Source organism: Eptatretus burgeri, chromosome 4, assembly GCF_056783735.1.
Source record: "Eptatretus burgeri isolate ZD-2024b chromosome 4, Ebu_testis_v1, whole genome shotgun sequence".
NCBI lineage: Eukaryota > Metazoa > Chordata > Myxini > Myxiniformes > Myxinidae > Eptatretus > Eptatretus burgeri.
The window spans coordinates 92,772,398-92,796,786 of NC_140964.1; the positions used below are offsets into that span (position 1 = coordinate 92,772,398).

A 24,389-nucleotide genomic window follows, 5' to 3' on the forward strand; every position below is an offset into this window, starting at 1 on the left:
ATCTTTCAATCCTGACAAATGGAATGCATCTTACAATCCTGACAAATCTCTCACACTCACCATTTCTCTCCAAAAGGATCATCTGGCGAATCCTCCTATCTACTTTCTTAACAATCCTCTTGAGGGAGTTCAGTAATTTAAACTCATGGGTCTCACTATTAGTCACGATCTTTCTTGGGCAAACCACATTTCAAAATTGGCCTCCAAAGCCAGTCTTTTTCAATCACACAAATTCCTTCCTTGGCACACCTGAACTCCTATCCACCGACAAGGCCTTCATCCACAGCTTGATTAAGTACTGCTCTTCTCTCTGGGCTGGCTCCCCTGCCTCACATTTTGATGCTGTGGAAAGAAAGGATTCAAGTTCAATGGAATCTCCCATGCTGAACCTAAGTCTAAGGGTCTATGACGTCACCATCGCAGACAGGTCAGTGGTCTCTCCATCTTCTACTGCCTCCTTTCTGATCTTGGTCTTGAACCCTCTGTTCTTTCCTTGATTTGTCATCCCCCTCCCAACCCCCCCAGGTTTCTGCAGGGCTCGCACAATCCACCATAAAACCCCTTCTGGTGAAACTACCTAAATCCAGGATCACTGCTCACCTCCACTTAATTGTTCCTTTTTTTTCCCCCCACCTGTGGAATCAACTTCCACATCCTCTGCAATCTCATTCTTCCTTCCAGGTCTACAAGACAGCTGTTCACCACCATTCTCAGATCTTTCCCAATCCGAAACCATGACCTTGTCTACCCCCCCCCCTTTTAGCCCCACCCAAACACCTCATCTTCCAATTTCCAGTTTTTCCTCTTTGGAGTTTCCTTCTTCATCCATTTTGTTCACCCCATGTAGGTGAGTTTTGCATCCTGTTTTTGTCTGTTAGGTGCTGATCTGTTCACTGTACCAGCTCTTCCATGAGCCTCGAATATATATATATATATATATATATATATATATATATATATATATATATATATATATATATATATATATATATATATATACACAAAAAAAATTAACTTAAATTTGGATTAGTCTTAAAGTTTTGAAAGCAAGAGGCTTGACGCAGCTGTCTCACCATAGGATTCAGTGTTGCAGGGTCAAAAAGTATGGAGAGGATGGCTGAGGCCAGGACACAGTAAACCGGTACATGTGACAGAGTTGGCTTTTGTGCAAGTGAGCATAGGAGTCAAATAAATGTGTGAGAGCAGATTGCAGTCCCTGCCAGTTTACCTGTACGAACAACCACATTCTGCAATACCTGATGTTGGCTTAATGGTTGGGGTGGTGGGCTTGGGATCCTGGGATCCTGAGTTCAAATTGGGCTAGGCCATTGAATCAATACCAGGTGGGGTTGACTCAGCTGTCATCCTTCTGAGGTCGGCAAAATGAGTTCCAGCTTGCTGGGATGATTGAGCCATTCGAGTATCCTGCATCGGAGTGTAGACCCGCCCAGGATTGTGCCCAATAAACCAGGAGAATGCTTTGGCAGCATCAACACTCTGTACAGAGTGTGGTCCCATTGGATGGATGGATATTCTGAAATGTTGAGGTTGCTACTTCACAATAGCCAGAGTTTGATGGCAAGTTTGTCACTTCAAAGTACCAGGAGGGAGGATATACCATGTTGGGATGTTTACAGATTATATCACACCTCCATGGTCACAGAATGCCTTTGCTGCATGCAATACCATGGCTGGTTGTTACCAAGCTGACACCCAGTCTTCTGCCACGGTTGCAGATGAAGATGCCACAGATGAGGAACAGATAGATATAAATGAATGCTTCCAAGTCGATCCATATTAACAGAAATCAAGGCATACATGTAGTCATCATTGGATGGGGGTACAGCACACAGATGAACATAAGGAGGTTTTGGAGGTGTATACAGCTAGATGTATTCCAGAAGGCTCGGAGAGGCTAGGAAGACTTGGAGAAGGCTAGGATAGGTTCGGGTGGAGAGTGGACAGTGACAAATAAACCCCCGAAAGACAGGAACATCACCTATCGAATGGAGGAGAGGCCTGTCACAACAAAGAGAGAATAGACAGTGAAGACAGAAGAATTGGACACATCCTGTGATCGGAATGTTTCCATCAAGCATACAATTTGTGGAGATACAGCAGTAACTTGAATGGACATATTGGAACACAGACGCACTACTAAGAAGGTGTGTGGGGAGAAATATGAGGATGTAGTGAGGCACAGAATGGGGGCAGCAGCAAGCATGATGGGGGCAGCAAGACATGTGGTGTGGAGTCCAAACATGAAAAGGATTAACGACCATGAACACGCATTTGCCGCACTCTCTGGGCAGGTTGCTTTTCTGAATTCCAAGTTTTGCCAAAGGAAGACAGACACCACACCAGGTTGAAAAAAAGGAAAGGATAATTGAAATTACAAAGGAGCAGAGCATTGTAGAATCACAATGCCAGGAAACGGTTGACAGGTTTGTGAGCCAAACAGAAAGGGAACAGAAAATGTGGGAAGAGGAGGTCTGGGTAAGAGGCATTTGGAAAGGACAGTGAAGGGTTATGAAGCACTAAAATGTCATTTAAAAGAAGCTTTGAATAAAACGATGAAACAATTAGTTATGCAAACAAAAAGATGAAAGAAAGAAGTAATGAGTAGGAAAATATGTGAAGAATGTTTGAAGGAAGGAGTAGTAGGAAAGAATGAGTTCAGGGATTTTTTGGGGGGTATGAGAGGAGGGGGAGTATAGTGTTCATGTAAAAAAAAATGCTTTTTGAGAAGAAAGGGGACAAGTATCATGGAGAAAAAGCAATGAGAAAAAAGCAAAGATCAAATTGAGGAAAGAAGCAAATGAGGAAAGGAAGAGCAGAAGGCTCAAGACTCATGAGCATACAACGTAACCAAGGCCGATGCAAACAATTAACCTCAGAACTGATACAACAGGACCGCGTAAGAATGGATGAGACGACACGGGAACAGATTCACAATATCTGTTCTAAGGGTCTATGACTTCACCATTGCAGACAGGTGATGGTGGGATGATCCATTTTGTTCACCGCATGTCGGTGAGTTTTGCATCCTGTTTTTGTCTGTTAGGTGCCGATCTGTTCATTGTACCAGATCTTCCATGAGCCTCAAATATATATATATATATATATATATATATATATATATATATATATATATATATATATATATATATATATATATATATATATATATATATATATATATATATATATATATACACACAAAAAATGAACTTAAATTTGGATGAGTCTTTAAATTTGAGAAAGCAAGAGGCTTGAGGCAGCTGTCTCACCATTGGATTCAGTGTACCAGGGTCAAAAAGTATGGAGATGATGCATATATTACCCCACCCTTGTCTATTAAGTGCTGTGTAATTAACAGCACGTGGAATAAACGACACAAGTTAGACAAGATTATGGCCTTTCAGAGGGCTCCGACTATCTGAAGATCTTAAGATATGAAGATGGTATAACAAGGTGGGCTTTACAGGCATTAACCTTCTTGTGCCCCACAGGAAATTAAGGAAGCAAGTCAGATCAGGCACGGCAAAATTTTCTTTTTGGGAGGATCATACAGACCTGAGAACACCTGCTGCACTCAAAATCACAAGCAGAAGCTCAAAGAAAAACAAAAAATCCCCTGCAATCTGCACTAGGCACAGCTCGCATTGCGGCTAATTGCATGATGATACATGATATTCTTTTTTTCATTCAGGAAGTCTTCTTGGTCACTAGATTTTAAGGGTATGTTAGAAAATGCAACCACTGTTTGTGTTTTATGTATCACGATTATTATAATTTAAAACATCACGATTATTTATTACAATCAGCTAACAATCATTCCTTCTAAACACACCTTGCCTGTGCAACCTCAAGGCATCGAGCAAACGGCTCCCACGGAGCTGCTTGCGTAGCTGAGGTATGTCCAACTGCATCATCGCACCATCACCGGCAGGCCCGCTGTGTTCTGGGCTACCATCAGCTCCCATGACACGACCAGGACCTACACTTACTGCAGCATCAGCCTTCGGTGCAAAGCAATGCACGAAAAGCATCCTCGATCGGCGGATCGTGTCAAAAAGAGCATCCTGCGAATGGGGGGAATGACGAGGGAATGCTAAAACTGGAGGAACTCTGAATTGCAATCACTTCATCTTCATTCACCAATAGGCACCCACTCAAACTCACAACCCCCACACATCCCATAACACTCACCACCTGGAGTTTGACCTGGATACACAGGGATCGTTTCTTTACAGCTGCCACTCCGGTAGCAAACGTTTTGCGCATGCTCGTGGCACGGCGCAAAGCGAGCTGGGAGCTGCCCTCTAGGCCAGCAACTGATCCTGACATAGCAGCAGCACCAGATCGGCCTGCAAACAGCTTGCCAATCATCTTCCTGTAAGCCCGGAGACAAGTCAGGAGCAAAAGCTAGTCACACAAAACATCTTGCAGAGTGGAAATGTGGACAAACCAGCATCTTGCCAAAATAATTTCCCATCCTTCACCTGTCCCAAAATTGCTTACTTCTGAGAGTCTTGGAGGAGAGGCAGGGCAGTAAGGGATGAGGGAAGGAGGCGTGAACGAGCCAACCAGCCATGGGCATCATACTCGATCCGCCGAGATCCCCAAGCATGGCGTATTACAAAGTGCTGTGCATGCTCACTCCGCCTCAAGGGTGACAATCCTGTCAAAAAGGATAGAGGGAAGAATTGAGATGGTGGCTTGAGATAGGAAACGAGTTGGATGAGTATTTCCATGTTTTATACATGCCGTTAACTTTGGAAAAAAAGAAGTTAACTAATCAAACAGCAAGAGAATATAGGAGTGAACCAAATACCTTTTCGATCATCACACTGCCCGAAGAGAGAAAAAAACCTCTCCAGAAGGACATCCTCATTGCCACCTGCCACCAAGCTCTCTTCCTCCATCAGCCAAAGAAGGCCCTTGACTTCATTCGATCTTCCAGTTGCTAAGCCACGTTTCTAAAACATCCCAGTATGGCAGAAACTTTTCATTCATCATTTGTTTCTTCATTCAAATTTAATCAAGTCCCAGATTAGATATCTGTTCTGCGAGTTCAGTTCCGACATGCCTGGAATCTCGGCTTTAAATGGACGTGCATTCTAAGAATAAATGGATTATTTTAGATCCATATTAACAATCTCAATCCATGGATTGTTAAGAATGCAATAATCTTGGATTCTTTTTGTTCAGAATCTTGAAGACAAGTTATAAGGTAAAAATCATTGCAATCCAATGCAACCTGATTGTAACAAAACAAACAGGAATGTTGCTATTTACATGAATGACAAAAATAAATTTCACTTTGATTTCCTTGACACACCAGTGTTTGCTGGGGAGGAAGATCCAGTGCAGCGATAGAAAAAGGGGGCGATGGGTCCAACTCATCGAGGGTTAACTCCACACCTTCCTGATAAGCACGACAAGAGGGCCATGTAGGAGGAATATTAATGGGTTAAAAAAAAGTGCAGGTGCGCGAGTGCAAGGTAAATGACGAGGCTCGTGCAGAGGCAGAAACAAAAATTACCGAGGTGAAGGTAAACCCCGAAAGAATCAATCAACCAAATGAATAAATGTAAACAAACAAAGTCCAGTGAGCGATAAAAGGTAAACAACCGCTATCCATTGGATAACTCTAAGAATCCATGATGTAGTTTGTCATCCCAACTGTACCTGTTTATAACGGTCCAAAGGTGCCCCAAGCATCCGCTCGCAGAAAAGACCGAGCAGCCTTTCTTGACAGTAGTTATGACAAAGCTCCTCAAATGTGGCGCAGCGTGCAGGCACACTCACGGATATCTCTCTAGGGTCCTGCCAGCCTGGCGCATCAACGAGCATGATGGAGTTTCTGGAATGCTGGCTGCACTTAAGTGCCCTTGAGAAGCGAGGTGAGTTTGAATAGAATAACAAACAAAGATTAGAGTCACCATTGAAAAAAAAAAAAAAGATTCCACAGCAGGAACGGGAAGAAAGTTTGACTGCATAAAGAAACCAAAACATGTACCTCCTAAATGACATATTCAATCTATGCAGTCTTACCTGTTGATGAGCGAGATAATTACTCTGAAGAGTTCACCATAAAGTGCAGTCCCAAATGCCTCCAAACATTCACGTGCAGACACCTTTCCATCTGCATACAGTGGCATGTGCAATGCCTTAGAAATAAGTATCAGGCAAAACCGAGAGCACAGACAGACCTTAGTAAGGCAGTAAAATCAAGGCATTTACCGTCAGAGAGGTCATCGAATCGTGGCGATGCCGAGCGTGGACTGACAGATGAGGCACGGGTCTGTGGTCTGAATGCAGCGTCGACCAGCTCATCCAGGCTGCAGCCCAACAGAAAAGCTGCACGCTGGGCACACTCTTGGGCTGCAAATGTGGCTCGACCACCAGCTGTGAGCACAGAGGAAACAGCAGTGAGAGGGAGGGAAAAAGGTGAAGAAATGATAGTCAACAAAATACTATCAATTCACAAACAAGTTACTTCATGACAAATAATCTACTGTGACAAAAAGACGCATGGCGAGAACAATGCTTCTGTGCACAAGTATCATCATAACCTCTCAAAATATGCGATTATGCAATACTACCATCGACATATTCTCCAAACTCGAAACAAATGTTCCAACGTAAATGTGATGACAACAGTGAGTTGCAACAGTGAGCATTGAAAGAGACTTTCAAAGGAGCAGTTCTGTCCAACTTCTGCAAAATTGCCAAATTCAAAACTCAAAAATGGTGGTCATCTCTCAGAGAGGCTTGGCACAACCTCCGAAGAAACAGTTGGGTGCGAACTTAGCTTTATCAACTTTATCAATGTAATGTAATATCAATGTAATGCCAACCTAATTTATTAACAGTGCAAAGCAAGCCTTACGCTTTAAAAATTCAAACCTAATCCACACAAGACAATACCAAAATACCATAATGTGAATTACCCTGAAGATTAAACAAAAGGAATAAACTGCAGGGCCATTTAAATTACACCTCATTTCTACTATAGCATGTTGCATTGCACTTATTCAGTTTGTATCAGTTTCTTGACTCGCTGAACCAAGCTGGAACCACCAACAAATGATCTGATAAGTCAGGTGGATCAGCAAGAGCATTTCCATTTTCAAGAACACGCATCGAAGATCAATGCTGAAGTGTCATTGCCATTCCATCTCAAACAAATGTATTTGAAAGAAAACCATCATGTCACCTGTGACCACAAAACAGAACTCCCAAAAAACAGCCATAATTTGCAGATGCCAAACAGTAGTATCCCTATTTGCCTTATAATATGACAACACTAAAAATCTCTCACCAATCCTCAGATTCAATTCATCTGTGTGTATCGTCTTATCCCCAAATCGTCGACCGAGAATTAACAGGGTCTATCTGACATTTCATTCAAATTTAGAAGAAGTCCATGTAGAAGGGCAACAGAGGAAACTAAGATTATTTTATGTAACCTTTATATGTACCTGTTATGTAGCACACGATATGAAAATAAAATGTTATGAGACAGCAGCAATTCCACTTTGAATTTTTGATTTCATTTTTCTCAAACTTTAAAAAAGTGTAGTTGGACCCTGTTAATTCTCGGTGAACGAAATGTTTGAGAACGCAAAATCAGCATTCCAATTCCACCATTACGGTTGCATCTTTCCAGTTTACAAAAAGCTGCGTTATTCTCGAATGAAGGACACCTTGGATGTTCCATTTGCTGCAATCTGTGTATCAGAAATTATCGTCCACGATCCAGAGATATACGTATAGTGTTAAGAATAGTATGGACCATGTGTTCAAGTAGGTTAGAATTACACTTTAAGATCAGGGATCTGGTGGAGGTAAGTCATATGGTAAAACTTACACTGAGGAGGCTGTGATTGTAAACAATAGAGTAGAATAGGGTTATGTCATGTAAAATCTCCTGCACAGGTGAGGCCAGGTGGAGGACTTGGGCACAAAGGCACACAAAGTGCTTCTCTCTGTTAAGGAATGATAATTAATCACAAGCCATTTAGCCAGACGAGAGCAGACCATGGAGGAGGAGTGAGGTGTGGAGCCCTTGTGAGGGGCAGAACACTTATAGGGTGTTATGCCCCTCTCAAGGGCTCATGAGGGCAATCACGAAGGTGATAGAGGTCGCGTCCGCACGTGCGCATGGCAGACTACATTTGGGCCTTTGGAGATATCATCGCTCTCTCTGTTTTCGTCGTTACCCACAAAAGGACAGTTTTGGAGAGTCGCAAAGACATTGCTCATCACAACCCCGTCTTCTGGCATCATCGCCAATCTTCCGCCCGGAGCCGCACTTCGCTCTGCGCCACGTCAAGCTGCACGACACCAGCACAAGACCAGATCGTGCCTGCCTAAATTCCTCACCGGCTCCCTTTGTTGTGCGAATAGTTTTCATTGCATAGAAGATTGTGTTTGCTCCCCACTTTCATTCCTTTTATTGTGTCTTTTGATTGCCAGATCTTTTCCATTATATATTGATCATCCTGTCCTTCCTTACGCCCCCTCCCACCCCCCGCCCCCACACCCCCTTCACCCCGCACGTGTTGTTGTTATTTTCAGAAATATCTATCTTGCCACCTTTTGCCTTTGCGTGCTATCCACAGCCAGTTTCAGCTTTCATTTGGACGATCCTTGGGGGATCGTATTAGTCATAGAATGCAGTAAATTCCAATATCGTTTTGGAATTTGTGGATGCTTTGGGTCCTCTGGCTCCGAGCCTCCTAGTTAGCTGGGTGTCTGACACAACAACAGCCTCAGTGTCATAATGGTTAGAGCCTCTGCTCTGCTGAGTCTGGGAAGCTGGAGGTTCAAACCCTGGCCAAGTCATACCAAAGACTTAAAAAAAAAATGCTGCTTCCTTGCTTGACACTCAGCATTTCAAAAGGACAGAGTATGGACAAACAACCATAAGTTGGTAAAAAGGGCACAGGCATTGATGGGCTGAATGACCTGCTCCTGCATCGAAGATCTTCGTCATGGAACTCTATTATTGGTACGGTCTATTATAAAGTTTGAAATACGTTTCCCTCAAAACACACAAAGGGCAAGAGAAAGCATAAATGAATCATAGGAAATATCAATCCTGAAATGAGGAAACTACACCATTACGTACAAACAATTTAGAAAAATAATAATAATAATAATAATAATAATAATAATAATGGGAAGACGGGAGGTGATGCAACAATGCAATGGGAAATGTACAATTCACTTTTCCACAGAAGCCAAAGTGAAATGAGAGATATAAAATAAAAAAAATAAAAAAACTGTCGCAGGATTAAAAAAAAAATTACCTTCATCTGCCTCTGGGAGATGTAACACAGAACATGCAAAAAGAAGGAAACAAATGTGAGTACTGCATTTAGTCATGAAAAAGCAGCCCATGCAAACATGCAAAGTAATTATATAAAATGCTGTACAAATAAGAATGAGGTCAGAAAGGTACTGTAGAGATTTCATGTGATGGACAGAGTGGGGGTTAATGGAAGAGAATGAAAGTAATCTTCATAAATGTGAAAAAGCGGTGATCTTTACGGAAGAAATGAGGTCAAAACTAAAAAGAAACTCAAACGAGATGGTGTGGGTGGTGAGGCTGGGAGAGTGAGGGGCCGTCACCGAGGGATGGCTAGATGGGGAAGGCGTTGCCGAGAGAAGGGCAAATGGGGAGGGCGCTGCCGAGCAATGGGGAGGCTGCCACCGAGGGACGAGCAGACATGGAGGGTGCCCTCAAGGGACTGGCGGACTTCTTTTTACAACCAATAAGCTCAGTGTGTGGTTAGCAGACAACGTGAGGAGACACGATTCAAAAGAAAAGGTCAAAATCTTAAAGAAAAGAAGAAAAAAAAATCATTGGTTAGAAAGCAATATAACCAAAACGCATTTACAAACCTGAACAAGCACCTGCAGCACCGAGGTGGTACAGAGCCGCAAGCACTTGCCAGACGACATGCTGTTCCTCTGTGGATATGCCAAGAAAGCACATGGCAGCCACCAAGCGAGCAAACTGCAGAGTGAGCCTTTGGCAATCATCAGGCTGCCAGAGCAATGCAGCAAATTGGAGGGCAAGTGAACATTGGGAGGAGAATTGAAGGAAAAGGTCAAGAAAAGGTGACATGCAAGCAAGAAAAATTCAGACAAAAACAATCTGCATGACCATTAAAGCCTCCACTGTAAATCAAATGGTCCTCAGTTAAACAACTGAAATAACCATTTGATGAAGAATTTCCATAGCTCTGGTCAGAAAAAGGTTTGGTTTTTTGGGGGTTTTTTTTTTCCTCATCTCATCAAACTCTCATCCATTTCATTAGTTGGACATTCTAATTTGCATTCGAAATAAAAATCAAGTCGGCAGTTTGTCGCAAATCATGCTTACAAAACCTCCTGAGCAAGAACAATTACCTTTGAAGGAAGATGGAGCCCAAAAGCATTGATCTTTGCCAAGTTGTTTAAATGAAGCTCATTCCTGAAATGAGGACAAAGCAAATTAAGTAAGAAATCACATTTTCTGTTAGTGTCTGTGGGCATTTGCAGTTCAAAGTAAGTCGGAAGGTCAGGGCATTAAAAAGGAAGTGCTTCAATTTGTGCACAACCCTGTGAGATTATGTGCACTTTTATAGGATCTGTATTTATCAATCTTGAAGATTTCTGTCTTTCTCGTCACAAGCCTAAAAAAAAATTTAAACACATGATAAATACCCGAAAGGCAGTCACGAGAATCCATATTCTTTTGCAAAGGCCAAAAATAGGATTGTACAAGTCACCATTTAAAAAAAAAATCCAAGGAAATGAGCAAGACAAAAGATGTAGAAGACAGCAAGCTTCAGTTACACAATATACCTGAGGGATGATTCAGCTCCAGCTAGAAGTTGATAGAAGACAAGGAAGGATGACTCACCCTCCGGCCTACGCACTGCACGCACCCTTTCCAGGAGCATGGTCTGATGATCAATGGGAATTTGAAAATGAGTATATGCACAGAGAAGAGAGTTTACAATAGTCAGAACACTTGTCGCACAACCATATTTCATTATTATATATTTTTTCAGTGGAGTCAATACACAAATCACATGCAGGAGAGTCATTAGACAAACGTATACTTTACTGGAAATTCAACGACATTGTAATAAAACTAGAAGGGCACTCTATGACGTCACGATGCCGACAGATATGCCACTGCTCAGATTATGACATCATTATACATGCTTGCACCAAGTTTGATTTAAATTCCTGAACCCAGATCGAAAATCATTAAATAATTCTGGCTGCCAGACCATGCAACTGATCAGGTTGAAATTTAAAACATATATTCCCGGTTATCACTAGATCATAATTGTGACATTTCACGTCGGTTGATGAAGCAGTTCAAGAGAAATATATTTTTTAAAGATTTTCGTTCAATCCAATACGGCTGCCAGACCATGTGACGTATTAATTATTCTTGAACACCCTGGTTCCCCAAGGCTTGGGGAACAGTGGGTAAAGTTTCCCCTCGATCTGTTTAGCCGTTATGGAGAAGAAGATTTTTGAAGGTTTTTATGTTAAAAAAAGATATATATGGCTGCCAAACCACATGACCTATGATGGCATCAATATGGAATGGTATGTAAAATATCAGGACATTTTAGCCACAATTGAAAAAACGTCATGTTCAAACGTCAATGACGTCATAACGGTCAGTCCGATCGAAGTCAAATTTGGTGTGTGACGTCCTTCAGGTAAGTCCTACAAAATGGTATGATCAAAACTGATGAGATCGAAAATTGAAAATTTACGTCATCTTGTGACGTCATTTAGACGCACTTCCGATGACGTTACGTCAAATCCGACACTACATATCCGAAAGGTATCTCGTCATGGAACAATATGGCGGTGGTTGCATGTCAATAGCTGTATTATGAAGGAGGTTATGCTCAAAAGTGTTTTTGACCTTTTCATGACCTTGACCTTGACCTTTGACCCGATCACTCCCAAAATCTAATCAAATCGTCCTTGGATACTCACGAATCATCCCACCAAATTTCATGCAATTTGGTTTAATACTTTCTGAGTTATGCGAATAACAAACAAACACACATATTCACAAATAATATAAATAAATACGCAGCGACCAAAACATAACCTTTCGCAGAATGCGAAGGTAATAAAAATAAATAGATAAATAAAATCACACTTGTTTCCCATGGCGATTACTTCACATGTGCCAAGTTTCAATTTTTTCAATGGAGCGGTTTCAGAGATACAGAGGTCCAAAGTTTTTCTTTTTTTCAATCATGGCTGCCACACCACGTGACCCATATCATAATAATCATCATTAAAACATTCTAAATGAGGAGTCGCACCGAAGGTGAAAATTTTGTGTCAATCAGATGAGCGGTTTCAGACCAAAAAAAAAAAAAATTAGCATGGATGGACGTACGTGGATATGGAGGGACGTACAACCCGAAAACATAATGCCTCTGGCAACTTTGGCAGCGGAGGCATAAAAAGGAACAAACACTTAGCATGTCGGATTTGAACCTGCGTTCCAAGCATAAGGAACCATTGGTTTTGATGAAAACACCAAACAGGCCAACCCAAGGTTTGAAAAATTATTCCATCCGACCATCATGAAAATCAAAGTTTGCTTTTCACTAATCTTAGAAAGATTTTTTTTTAGTTTTGTCTCGACATCATCTTTCATAGAATATATTTACCGAGATCAACCCAATGTCCTTGTGACTGGTTTTAACTCAAACTCAATACCTGCACTGAGGCAGATGCGACTTGCCCCGCAGGCTCAAAATCCAGAGAAAGGATGGTTGTGACACGAGAAGCAGAGGCATTCACACAAGCCCCTGCCTGCCCGAACGCCTCAAGAACTGTGAAAACAGCCTGCAGCCTCTCACCTGATGAGAATACACATGCACACAACATACGAGCATACAAATGGATTGCGAACCTGCCTCGAATTGCAAATACAACAACAAAAAAGTTTTCAGAAGGTAGCGACTATAGAGGCTTGCCATGGACTAATAAATCAATGGGATCCTCCATTGAACAAAATAAACGACAATAATTCCATAAAATTTTGATGTTCTTTCTCAAAAAACAAAAAACATTTGCTTCGAAAATTAATGATGACACGGTTCAAATAGTTTTTTTTTAATATATATTTAATCAAGGTTAAGAAATGTGGTATTTTCAGAATGGTTTGCTTGGAAATCAGTTAAAAGAAGCAGTAAAACCTCATTATATATTAAAGCAATTCATGTCCTTAATACACAGAGCATTGGAAATACCTGTAATTATGGAAATTGAGGAAAGAAAAACAAAACAAATGCCACCCTTTTTCTTTCTTTTTTTTAAAATAAAAATGAGCTCAAATTGTTTGGTTTTTTTATTTTTTATTTAAGGTTGGAGCCGCTTGATGGTTGATTGTTAACATTGTGATTCTGTTCAAACAATCATAAAATGCCACACCAATATAATTATTCCTGGCAAAAATACTGCAGTTAGAGCTGCAGTATATGAGAGTAGTACTCTGGTATATTAGTGTTGGTAACAGGTCCAACTACAGTCGTCTGCAGAGAATTACTACAGGAAAGGAATGCTATTTTTGCTGAGGAAAGCACAGTAATATTATTCCCAGTAGTAGTGCGAACCAAATGACTCCCAAGAATGAATCATCATATGTCAAGTATGTAAAGAAGTTTGAGAGAGTGAAGAATAGACCCTGCCAAAACACTGGAGCAAAATACTATTGTTCAGCAGGAACTGCATCAAGACTCTGCAGAAGGTAGATGGAAACTGGCACTGTTAATTAACAGACTTGGCGAGGAAAAAATATGAAGCTTCCCCAAAGTGATGCTACGCGTTTCAGGGTCTCCTATTTTTCTTTTCCCCCTTCGATGCAAACTCTTGAGTAATGGAAGAACAAGATGGAGGTGATGGATGCCAACATACTGACAGTGGAGAGGTGGGGAAACAATTTAACACACACAAGGAGCTGATATTCAAGGTCCCCTGCCTTTTGGGTGGTATGAGGAATACATATCTGCAATATGAAAGTGAAATGTTCAACGGTTTTTGAAATATCGTGTCCACAAAAGTACATGGACAGATGATCGGTCAGTTGGACGGAGCTTATTTTAATGTCTCCCGTCTCCGAGCCAAGGACAATAAACAAGTGGATGAATGGATGGGAAAAAAATAAATCAATAGAGGAGCGAAAAAGAAAGAAGTTAACCTGCAATTAAGAGGGATATTCGTGGGAAGGACAAGTGCAGATGTGAAATATCCCGGGTACGGATAGTTTAGAAGCCATGAGATAGCGATGTTCGAACCTTATAAAAATGTGTGGTAAATCCGACCTCAAGGATGTATCATCAGAAAAAAAAAGTTACACATTCCAAGAATGTGCACTGTTTACAAGTACATAATATTGCTTTTTAACTTATTGATGCAAACATGAATAATTAATCGTTAAAACTGCAACCAATCTATTAAACTAAAAATGTTTTTTGTTTTCCTCAAGTGTATCGCAATCAAAAGTTAAACCTGAGAGATTGTAGTATAAATTTCTGCACATGACATGAGATATTGCTGAAGACTACATTCCAATCTTTTTGTGTGGATGGGTCTCTGTTTTATAGATGACCATTCCCTATAATGCACATACACCAGCAGGAACCCGCAGAAATTCCGCATAATGTCCAGTGTCATGTGGCGTACAATTTCAATCATAGTGCTGTGTGGCACTGAGACCCCACACACACACACACACACACACACACACACACACACACACACACACACACACACACACACACACACACACACACACACACACACACACACACACACACACACACACACACACACACACACACACACACACACACACACACACACACACACACCGAAGGTGGATACTTTGAAACCAGGTAGGTCTCCGTTCCATCTCCTGAAACCCATTCACATCTGGAGATGGCAGTCAACAAGAGCAACTTGCACACAAACACAAACACACGCATGCAAACACATATACATACATATCATTACCTCCCAAGGTTCTGTGTTTGCCAACAGGGGAACTCCTCAAACCCCTCCCAACCTCTGGTCCTGCAGACTGACGTACCGTGGATAACTCCACGGCCCAAAGGGTTGTGAAGCAACCACAAACATCAATCAGACGGCCAAATCTCCCAGTGTTCCTCAGTCTAACACCGTTTATCTGGAGGTAACATGGCCCAAATAACTGAGACTCGTGTCCTCAGCACGCACTCAGATTACTGCTGAGCGGAAAAGAAAAGAGTGCAGTGCTGGTGATTTTATGGAGCAAAACAGTTTGGGTAAAACTCTCCAGCTATCGCTTGAGCGGACTGTGTGTGACCAATAGTGAAAAGACAGGTTGGAAGAAAACATGTCTGGGTTTATTTATACGGGGGTTGGGGGGGTGTCAACAGGAGGAATTTGTGTGGCACGTATATATAAGCAAAGGCTTTATTCACAAATAATGGCAGAGCACAAATGCAGGGTATTTGTGAGGGTACGGCATGTATACAATGGGGGAAAGTTGTCTGGCACGTATATACAGCAAATAGAACAGAGACACATAGTAGAACTTTTCCCTTGACACTTATGAGCCCTTCTATAATCTAATTTAATTATCTGCACACAAGATGTGGTGCCAATCAGAATCACAACCAGAGAAATACAGACAAAGTAAAGTAGATAAGATGTAAATCAGAGCATGGGTCTAGTTCCTTCCCACCTTATTCAGATGTGTGCAAGTTTGTACCATGTGCAGATTCATGTAAGCTTCCCCTGAGTGGCTCTCACGGTCCGAAAAGGCAAATGTGAGTGCAGGCTTGGCCAAAGGACTCGTAATAAGGAAAGCTTGATGAATCGAACACCCGGTAGATCAAGATGCTCGGAAGATCAAAAGCTCTGTTGATCAAATGCTAGGTGGATTGAACACCTGGTCAATCAAACGCTTGGTGGATCAAAATGCTCGGTGGGTCGAACGCTCAGATCAAGATGCTCGATGGGTCGAACACCCGGTTGATCAAGATGCTTAGTGGATCGAATGCCTCGTAGATCAAACACTCGGTAGATCAAATGCTCGGTAGATCAAGATGCTCGGTAGATCATGATGCTCTGTGGACTGAACGCCTAGGAGATAAAGATGCTCGATGGGTCAAACACCCGGCAGATCAAGATGCTCGTTGGATCGAACACCTGGTAGATCAAACGCCTGGTAGATTAAACACTCGATAGATCAAACGTCAAGTAGATAAAACACTCGATAGATCAAACGCCAAGTAGATCAAACGCTTGGTTAATCAAGCTGCTCAATGGGTTGAACACCTGAAACATCAAGATGCTCATTGGATCGAACGCTTGGGAAGTCGAACGCTCAGTCGGTCAAGGTGTTGGGTGGATTGAGATGCTCAGAAAGGCCGATTCAATGTCCCTTGTTCAAGGTGTTCCACATCTTCTCGCCTTGGACACGAAGATCATCTGTTGTGCTACCTCCTCTCACCACAGAGGGGGAGATAATGTTTCTGTTTCAGGAATGCACAGACTGATGCTGAACCACATGACATGCGCATGACATCAGCTGCAACAGCAGCAGTTTAATGATTCTTCAGCTCTAAATATGTTGTATTACAAGTAAGCTAAATAACTAGGAGACCACTGCAGGGCTAATAATTACCTCCGTTATGTCCAAATCGGGTTTTTGCTCAAACTGAAAGAACGATTCTATTTACTTTCCACGTGTTCAAGCACCTGCTTAAGAATCCTTTGCATGAGTTGAATGGTAATTTATGGTCCATTGGTTTGAAACAATGGTGATGCATGACGTGTGGACTCATGCCAGGGGTAATCTGACGTGGAGTTGAAAAGGAGGGAATGGGGGGGGGGGGATTTTAAGGACAAATTACAGGAGTGACAGGAAATGAGGAGACACAGCTTGAAAAGAACATGGCGAGGGATCGGCGATGGATGGGCAGGCGGAGCCATAAAGGGATCCTTCAATGGATCAATAGACGGAGGGAGAAGAGAAAAACTGAACATTTTAACGATACATATTCCTCGCAAAATCCCTCTACACAAAAGGTGGGAAATCTATCTCACATATACTAAAGAAATATCGGTCTGGGAAAAATTATACGTATCTCTGAATGCATATAGGGGTCTTTTCGATAAACATAACAATATAATGGAAGAGCTTGAAGCTAAATTAGATAGCGAAGGGTAAACAGACAGCAGAGTGAAAGCATAGTGCGTTGGTGCTGACGATTCGCTAATACGCGATGGAACCAGGCCGGCATCTGAAGGGGTGTATAGAATTGGGATTCTCAAGTGTGTACTATTTGTGAATGTCTTTACAGCTATGGAGGAACTCTGGGAATGGTTTGAAACAGCAAAGGGCTTACCTTGGTAGGCTTTCTTGGTTGCTTTATTCAGCTTCTTTGGCTAGAAGAGCATGGGAGGAGTTTATTTATTTATATAATCTTAGTCACCTGTGTTTAATTGATTATGTGAGAGCTAATTGGTTATTCCCTCCATTCACAGGTGAGAGATGTGGATTGGTCTTTACAGACAGACACAGACACAGACACACGAAGATAGCAGGGACCCACAGAAATTCCATGGTCCCTGCTATCTTCTTCTTTTATAATAATGTCCCCCACTCCTCCTTTATTCCCATTCTTCAAAGCAAAAGGGCAAATTGTTGTACATCAACATTACATCTTTCTTCAGTGGAATATTTAACTCTTTATGCCGTGAGCGACTTCACGGCAAGCGCGGTCAAAACAGGAAGTGAATGTCCGACAGTTCATGGCACATTACGGTCGATCGTTTCAACTCCTAAGTGTTTACGAATAGCCGAATTATGTTTATAAATTATTGTAAATCAATTATCTTCTTCGTGAAGCATCATATTTACACATTGATCCAAATAGCGGGACATTGGACATATGTTGTTACAATTGTGGGTGGAGTCAGGCCAGCTGTCCAACCCATCGGTGGGATGGATTGTTACGGAAACACGCACACACGAAAAAGTGTATTATATATGAGGGGCAGTCAATAAGTCACCTTAAAATGGTGATATAAATTCGAGAATGTAATGTGTGTAGTTGTAGACAACATATGTTATGTCTATGGGAAAGAGTCATGTTTTGCCTGTTTTCGATCTGGCAACATTGAGTGCATGATGTCAGCAGAGCAGTTGCAAGATGGCGGCTCCCTTAGATTATTCGAAGCATGCACCAGGAGGAGCAACGTTCCGTCATCTGTTTCTTGGGAAGAGAGGGTGTGAATCCCAGTGAAATCCATCGCAGAATGAAATGCAATATTGTGACGCATGTTTATCGCTGCAGAAGGTGTACGACTGGGACAGGAAGTTTAAAAGCGGAGTTCTTTCAGTTCGGGTGCGAGTTGTCTCGGCACCAACCTTGCAGACACTTTGCGGAACCCCAGCACGTTGTGAATGACATGGTGTGCTGAACCATGGCTCATGTTAAATTCAGAGACTACTTCATCCAGCATAACGCGACTGTTTTTCCCTTCGCATGCGCTCAACTCCTGCAAACATTTCTGGTTTGTCGGCTGTGTGAGGCGGGCCCGAGCGAGCAGCGTCCTTCCTAGTTCATGCTTCTAAGGGAGCTGCCATCTTGGAACTGCTCTGCTGACATCATGCACTCATGTTTCCAGATCTAAAACAGGCAAAGCATGACTCTTACCCATAGATATAACATATGTTGTCTATAACTACACACATTACATTCTCGAATTTATATCACCATTTTAAGGTTACTTATTGACTCTGCCCCTCATAGATTATTATTCAGGTTGTTTAAATTCCTGCATTACTTGAGATCGAACAAGTAGTTCTTGTTCGATCCAAACTAATGCAGGAATTTAAACAACCCGAATACTAATGCTGAATTTGATAATATGAATGGTGGATGCCACATTCTTGCCAAACTTTTTCAAAACTGTTGTTTTTTGACTTGACACATACATTTTATGCAAACCGTTGTACAAATACAAGAGAGACTACGCTTCATGATGCCTACTTGGATATTCAACTCTTCCTTTTATATTTACCTGGATTGTCTTTAAATCCTAAACACTCCTGTACTGAGCACTTTTTTTGGAATCTGGCATAATGTTACAGATGTTTGAAAAACTGACATTACGTGTACATGTGCATTTGCATCAAATGGTTGACATCAGTTACCATAACGTTAGTAACAAACACATTAACATACTGTTGCTGATAACTTTGTAGTTATTTTGCTATTGTATTCCTCAAGGGGTGTGGAGGATGGAGGAGAGATAATGGAAGGTAGGAGAAGAGTGAGAGAGGAGGGGTGGGTGAACTAACAGGGGTGAGGAAGGGGGAAGCCAGGAAGGGGGGAGGAGCGAGAAGGAGGGGGGGGAGCAACGCCGCACCGAACATCGCAATATCCTTCATGAGTAGGGGGGCGAGGAGGATGGGGAAGAGAGGAGGGGGGAAGTGTGAAGGGAGGGTTGGAAGAGGTAAGTGTGAGGGGAGGGGTTCTCAACCTGCGTTTGGTAGTGGGACTTGTGGAGAAGGGGAGGGGTAGTGCAACATTGAACAAAATGGGGTATGTTAAAACAGTACGCTAATAAAGCATGCGGAGACAGCAGGGAGAGGTCTATGGGAGGTGGAGAGGAGAGGGGTTTGAGAGGAGGTAAGAGTGAGGGGAGGGGATTTGGGAGGAGGTAAGCATGAGAGGAGGGGGTTTGGGAGGAGGTAAACGTGAGGCGAGGTGGAGGGAAGGGAAGGCAGTGTGAGGGCAAGGGAAGGTAAGGAAGTGTGAGGGCAAGGGAAGGTAAAGCAGCGTGAGGGAAAGGGAAGGTAAGGCAGCGTGAGGGCAAGGGAAGGTAAGGCAGCGTGAGGGGAAGGGAAGGTAAGGCAGCGTGAGGGGAAGGTAAGGCAGCGTGAGGGGAAGGGAAGGTAAGGCAGCGTGAGAGGAAGGGAAGGCAGCGTGAGGGGAAGGAAAGGCAGCATGAGGGGAAGGGAAGGCAGCAAGAAGGGAATGGAAGGGAAGAACGATAAAATGCACTCCAACAGCAACATTATATTTTTAACCGTAGGGTTCCATATAAAACCTGCGGGAGCATTTAAAACCCATGCTATCCACCTGGCAAAAGCCTGCCTGCTCAAACATGCAGCGAAATTTACACCCCTCCCATCGGCTCACTCAGAATCCGATTTGTACATGCTCCAGTCCCCTCAACAGAGAGGTGGGAGGGAGAGAGAATGGGAGGGAGAGGAAATAGGAAGGGGGAGGGGAGAGGAAATAGGAAGGGGGGAGGAAGAGGAGACAGGGGTCGGAGATAGAGAGGATGGGAAAAGAGAGAGAAGGTGGGAAGAGAGCAGGAGGGTGGGAAGAGAGCAGGAGGATGGGAAGAGAGCAGGAGGATGGGAAGAGAGGGAGAGGGTGGGAAGAGAGGGAGAGGGTGGGAAGAGATGGAGAGGGTGGGAAGAGAGGGAGGGTGGGAAGAGAGGGAGGGTGGGAGAGAGGTAGAGGGTGGGAGAGAGGTAGAGGGTGGGAGAGAGGGAGGGTGGGAGAGAGGGAGGGTGGGAGAGAGAGAGAGGGTGGGAGAGAGGGAGAGGGTGGGAGAGAGGGAGAGGGTGGGAGAGAGGGAGAGGGTGGGAGAGAGGGAGAGGGTGGGAGAGAGGGAGAGGGTGGGAGAGAGGGAGAGGGTGGGAGAGAGGGAGAGGGTGGGAGAGAGGGAGAGGGTGGGAGAGAGGGAGAGGCTGGGAGAGAGGGAGAGGCTGGGAGAGAGGGAGAGGCTGGGAGAGAGGGAGAGGCTGGGAGAGAGGGAGAGGCTGGGAGAGAGGGAGAGGCTGGGAGAGAGGGAGAGGGTGGGAGAGAGGGAGAGGGGAAGAGGGTGGGAGAGAAAGAGGGTGGGAGAGAAAGAGGGTGGGAGAGAAAGAGGGTGGGAGAGAAAGAGGGTGGGAGAGAGAGAGGGTGGGAGATGGAGAGGGTGGGAGATGGAGAGGGTGGGAGAGGGAGAGGGTGGGAGAGGGAGAGGGTGAGAGAGGGAGAGGGTGAGAGAGGGAGAGGGTGAGAGAGGGAGAGGGTGAGAGAGGGAGTGGGTGGGAGAGGGAGAGGGTGGGAGAGAGAGAGAGGGAGAGGGTGGGAGAGAGAGAGGGAGAGGGTGTGAGAGAGAGGGAGAGGGTGTGAGAGAGAGGGAGAGGGAGAGGGTGAGAGAGAGAGAGAGAGAGAGAGAGAGAGAGAGAGAGAGAGAGAGAGAGAGAGAGAGAGAGAGAGAGGGTGGGAGAGAGAGAGGGGGAGAGGGAGAGGCGAGGGTGTAGAGAAGAGTGCGGAAGGGAGAGGAGGGGGGATTCCAGCCAATGTGACGCCAAGTTTAACATCCATCCGAGAGACAGCATACACATTGATGAATAACCCTGCCTGTGAAACAATGGGATGACAGTTCATAGCTCGGTCGGAATTCGAACCCAGGCTAGACAGCTTAGAGCGAGCATGCATGCCTCTTGGTTAACCTGCTGCGATGTGGCGATTCTTTGCTTTGTAACGGAAAACGTTATTTACTCATTGTAATCATCCAATTTCTTTTCCCTTCTTAACGCAGGAGCTGTCCGCATGAACAGCTATGCAAACAGTATCGCCATGGAAGCCTGTAGCGATCAAAGCTTGAAGAGTACGCCAAGCAAGCACACCAACAAAGCGTTTGATGAAACTTTTAAAAACGAAATGCTTAATTTTTTTAACATGTATTTATCGATGCCGAAGTAACGGGTTATACAATGAAAGGAGATCGTATAAAAAGGGGAAACGTGGTGTAAAATAAAATTGCACATTTTCAGTGAGCCAGCCGCTGTCTGACACACCACATGACAAAGCTGGGCCAACACAGGAAAGTAGGCACCTGAATTTTGTTCAAGTCGATCGATATACAGTATTCAGTGACGGTGTGAATATTGTAGCGCACTCACCAAATGGTTTAAGTACTCAAGGGAGCACTCCAACAAAACAGTTGACAAGGAACGGCTTGCTTGGCAAGCGATTAGCGATCGCCGATCTGTCATATTAAACACCTCCCGTTGAATTGTGTTGGGACGTTGAATTGTGAAACTATGTCCGATTTGGACAAATGAACACTTTTTTTAGCAGTCCGCATGAACTGCTAAATGGGAGTTCAAAGGCATGTCATAAAACAAAGGCATGTCATAAAACTGACACTGCTGCTAAGTTCAATTCTGGAGCTTAAATTTTGAAATTTGGTTCAGTTTAAGAAATTCTAGAGGTTATGGCATGTGCGGAAATGAAATAAAGCCACAAACGCTGGCATCTCTGGGTGTGTTATAAGCTTTGCAATGTATCCAACGATTCATAGGTATAATGATCAGATAATCGATGATACAAGTGAGGAAAGTGGAGAAAAAAAAAGATCATTAAGAAAATCGTTGCAGTCTTCCAAATCAAGGCATTGCTGAGCAGGCCAAAATAAATGGCGGCTGAAGACTTGTGAACTGACAGAGAGCTGACTAAGATGGTGCGCCGCCATCTTCGTGAGGCTTATTTTGGTTTTTCGTGAAAAGCACCCCCTAAATTATCTTCAAAAGGTGTGCTTAAATTAACCCAAACACCCAATTTTTAACCTCCACCATCGAAGATGGACGGAGGTTACTGTTTTCACCCCTGTCTGTTTGTTTGTTTGTTTGTTTGTGAACAGTATTACGGAAAAACTCCTGGACGGATTTCGACGAAACTTGGTGGGTGGATTAGGTATAGTCCAAGGATCATGCCATTAGATTTTGGACTCGGTCCAAAGTCCAATATGGCCGCTATGGCGGCCATTTTGAAAAAATATTTGAATTTTTGTTTTTGCGTTTCTACATGTTTTAAGTGATTTCCAACCAAAAAAAAATAAATTTGTTAGAGAAAAAAAAAATTTGCAACTTTTTTTCAAAAAATTTCGATTTTATTTGAAAAATATTTTAATTTTTTTTTTTTTGCATTTCTACATGTTTTAAGTGATTTCCAACCCCAAAAAAAATTTGTTAGGAAAAAAAAAGAAATTTTGCACCTTTTTTTCAAAAAAATTTCGATTTTATTTTTTTGGCATTTCTACATGTGTGTCGATCGAGTTTAGTTTATTCAATCGTGGTTCAGTAGAGTCTGATCCGTTTTGACCTACAATGAATAGGATATGAGGTTCACTTAAGTGACCCAGCAGTATTGGCGGTGGAGGTTTTGCACTCTACCGAGTGCTCCCCCTCTAGTCATTCATGCACCACCTTGAAGTTCCCTTAATGTACGCATGCAAAGTTTGGGGCTGCTAGGCTTCATGGTTTTGGAGTTTTTTGGGTTTTTTTGTCAACATTGTCGAGGCTCGTAAGAGAGCTAACACGCAACGAACTTCAAGGGGGGCATGAGACAAGAGGGGCGGGAGAGGGAGGGGATGTTATGGAGGGGGCGGGGGGTTATGGAGGGGACAGACGGATTGACGGACGAACTGACACTGACATTTATTAGTCTCGATATAGTCCACTGAAATGGCAATCTTCTGACATGAAACTGACACTGCAATCACCTCATGGAAGTAAATGTTTGAAAGTACATAATTTTACCCTGGCCTTTTTATATGGATGGATATGTCACTATTTTGAGACAATTGTAAAGCACTATGTGAAATACGTGTAGTCCCCAAAATATTATCACCGACCACGAATGAACATCAAAAGCAAAGAGTCTGAATAATTCTTATTCTTTTGCAATATAGAGTGAAAGTCCAACCCAGGGATACACATATAACGTCAGGTACCATAGATTTACCCAACAGCATCCAAGAGCGAGAGATTTGAAGCAAGGAAATCAACCACCCATTGGGTTTGGAAGACACTATTAAGCTGTAGCCAAATCATAGTAATCAGGAAACGGCTTGGTACAACATATGCTGACTTTGAATATATGCTCTGCCCAGGAGAGGGTGTGGCTCATTGTGAAGTCCACAAGTTCAAAAAACAACATCTTCAGTGGTTGATTAAAGCCACAAACGCTGGCGTCTTTGGGGTCAAGGAAGGAGCGTTCACATCGTCGTGGCCTTGTTCCTACTAATCCTTCCACCACCACGCACAAAAAGCGCAAGAAGCGCAAGACGCAATTGTATGCAAAACATCATGCCCAGAGACGGATGTAGAAGTCAATGTCAGAAACGAGAGCCCTTTTCAGGTTATTTCTGCAAATTATTGCTCGGGGATGAGGCTGGCATTGACATTTATTTCTGGCATTGACAGTTATTTCTGCAAATGTTGAAGGGTTTTCATCTTCAAAGCAAAACATCCTGGTTGAGCTTTGCAG

At 43.1% G+C, this 24,389-nt stretch overlaps 1 protein-coding gene across 9 annotated transcripts in view; it reads right to left on the bottom strand.

The window, feature by feature from the left end:
• The window catches only part of MYO18A (myosin XVIIIA), a 380,371-nt gene that overhangs the window by 302,926 nt on the left and 53,056 nt on the right, over nt 1-24,389 (bottom strand). For all 9 annotated transcript variants that reach the window (XR_015057662.1, XM_085879337.1, XM_085879342.1 and 6 more), the window contains 12 exons: nt 12,772-12,914; nt 10,867-10,967; nt 10,429-10,492; nt 9,919-10,063; nt 6,250-6,414; nt 6,061-6,151; nt 5,695-5,896; nt 5,345-5,431; nt 4,838-4,982; nt 4,525-4,684; nt 4,213-4,396; nt 3,854-4,085 (listed from right to left, as the gene is read on the bottom strand). Coding sequence is in view for 8 of the 9 variants with exons in the window: in XM_085879337.1 (XP_085735463.1) it covers nt 3,854-4,085; nt 4,213-4,396; nt 4,525-4,684; nt 4,838-4,982; nt 5,345-5,431; nt 5,695-5,896; nt 6,061-6,151; nt 6,250-6,414; nt 9,919-10,063; nt 10,429-10,492; nt 10,867-10,967; nt 12,772-12,914 (1,719 nt within the window). In the remaining variant the exon portion in view is untranslated. The remainder of the gene's footprint in view (nt 1-3,853; nt 4,086-4,212; nt 4,397-4,524; nt 4,685-4,837; nt 4,983-5,344; nt 5,432-5,694; nt 5,897-6,060; nt 6,152-6,249; nt 6,415-9,918; nt 10,064-10,428; nt 10,493-10,866; nt 10,968-12,771; nt 12,915-24,389) is intronic.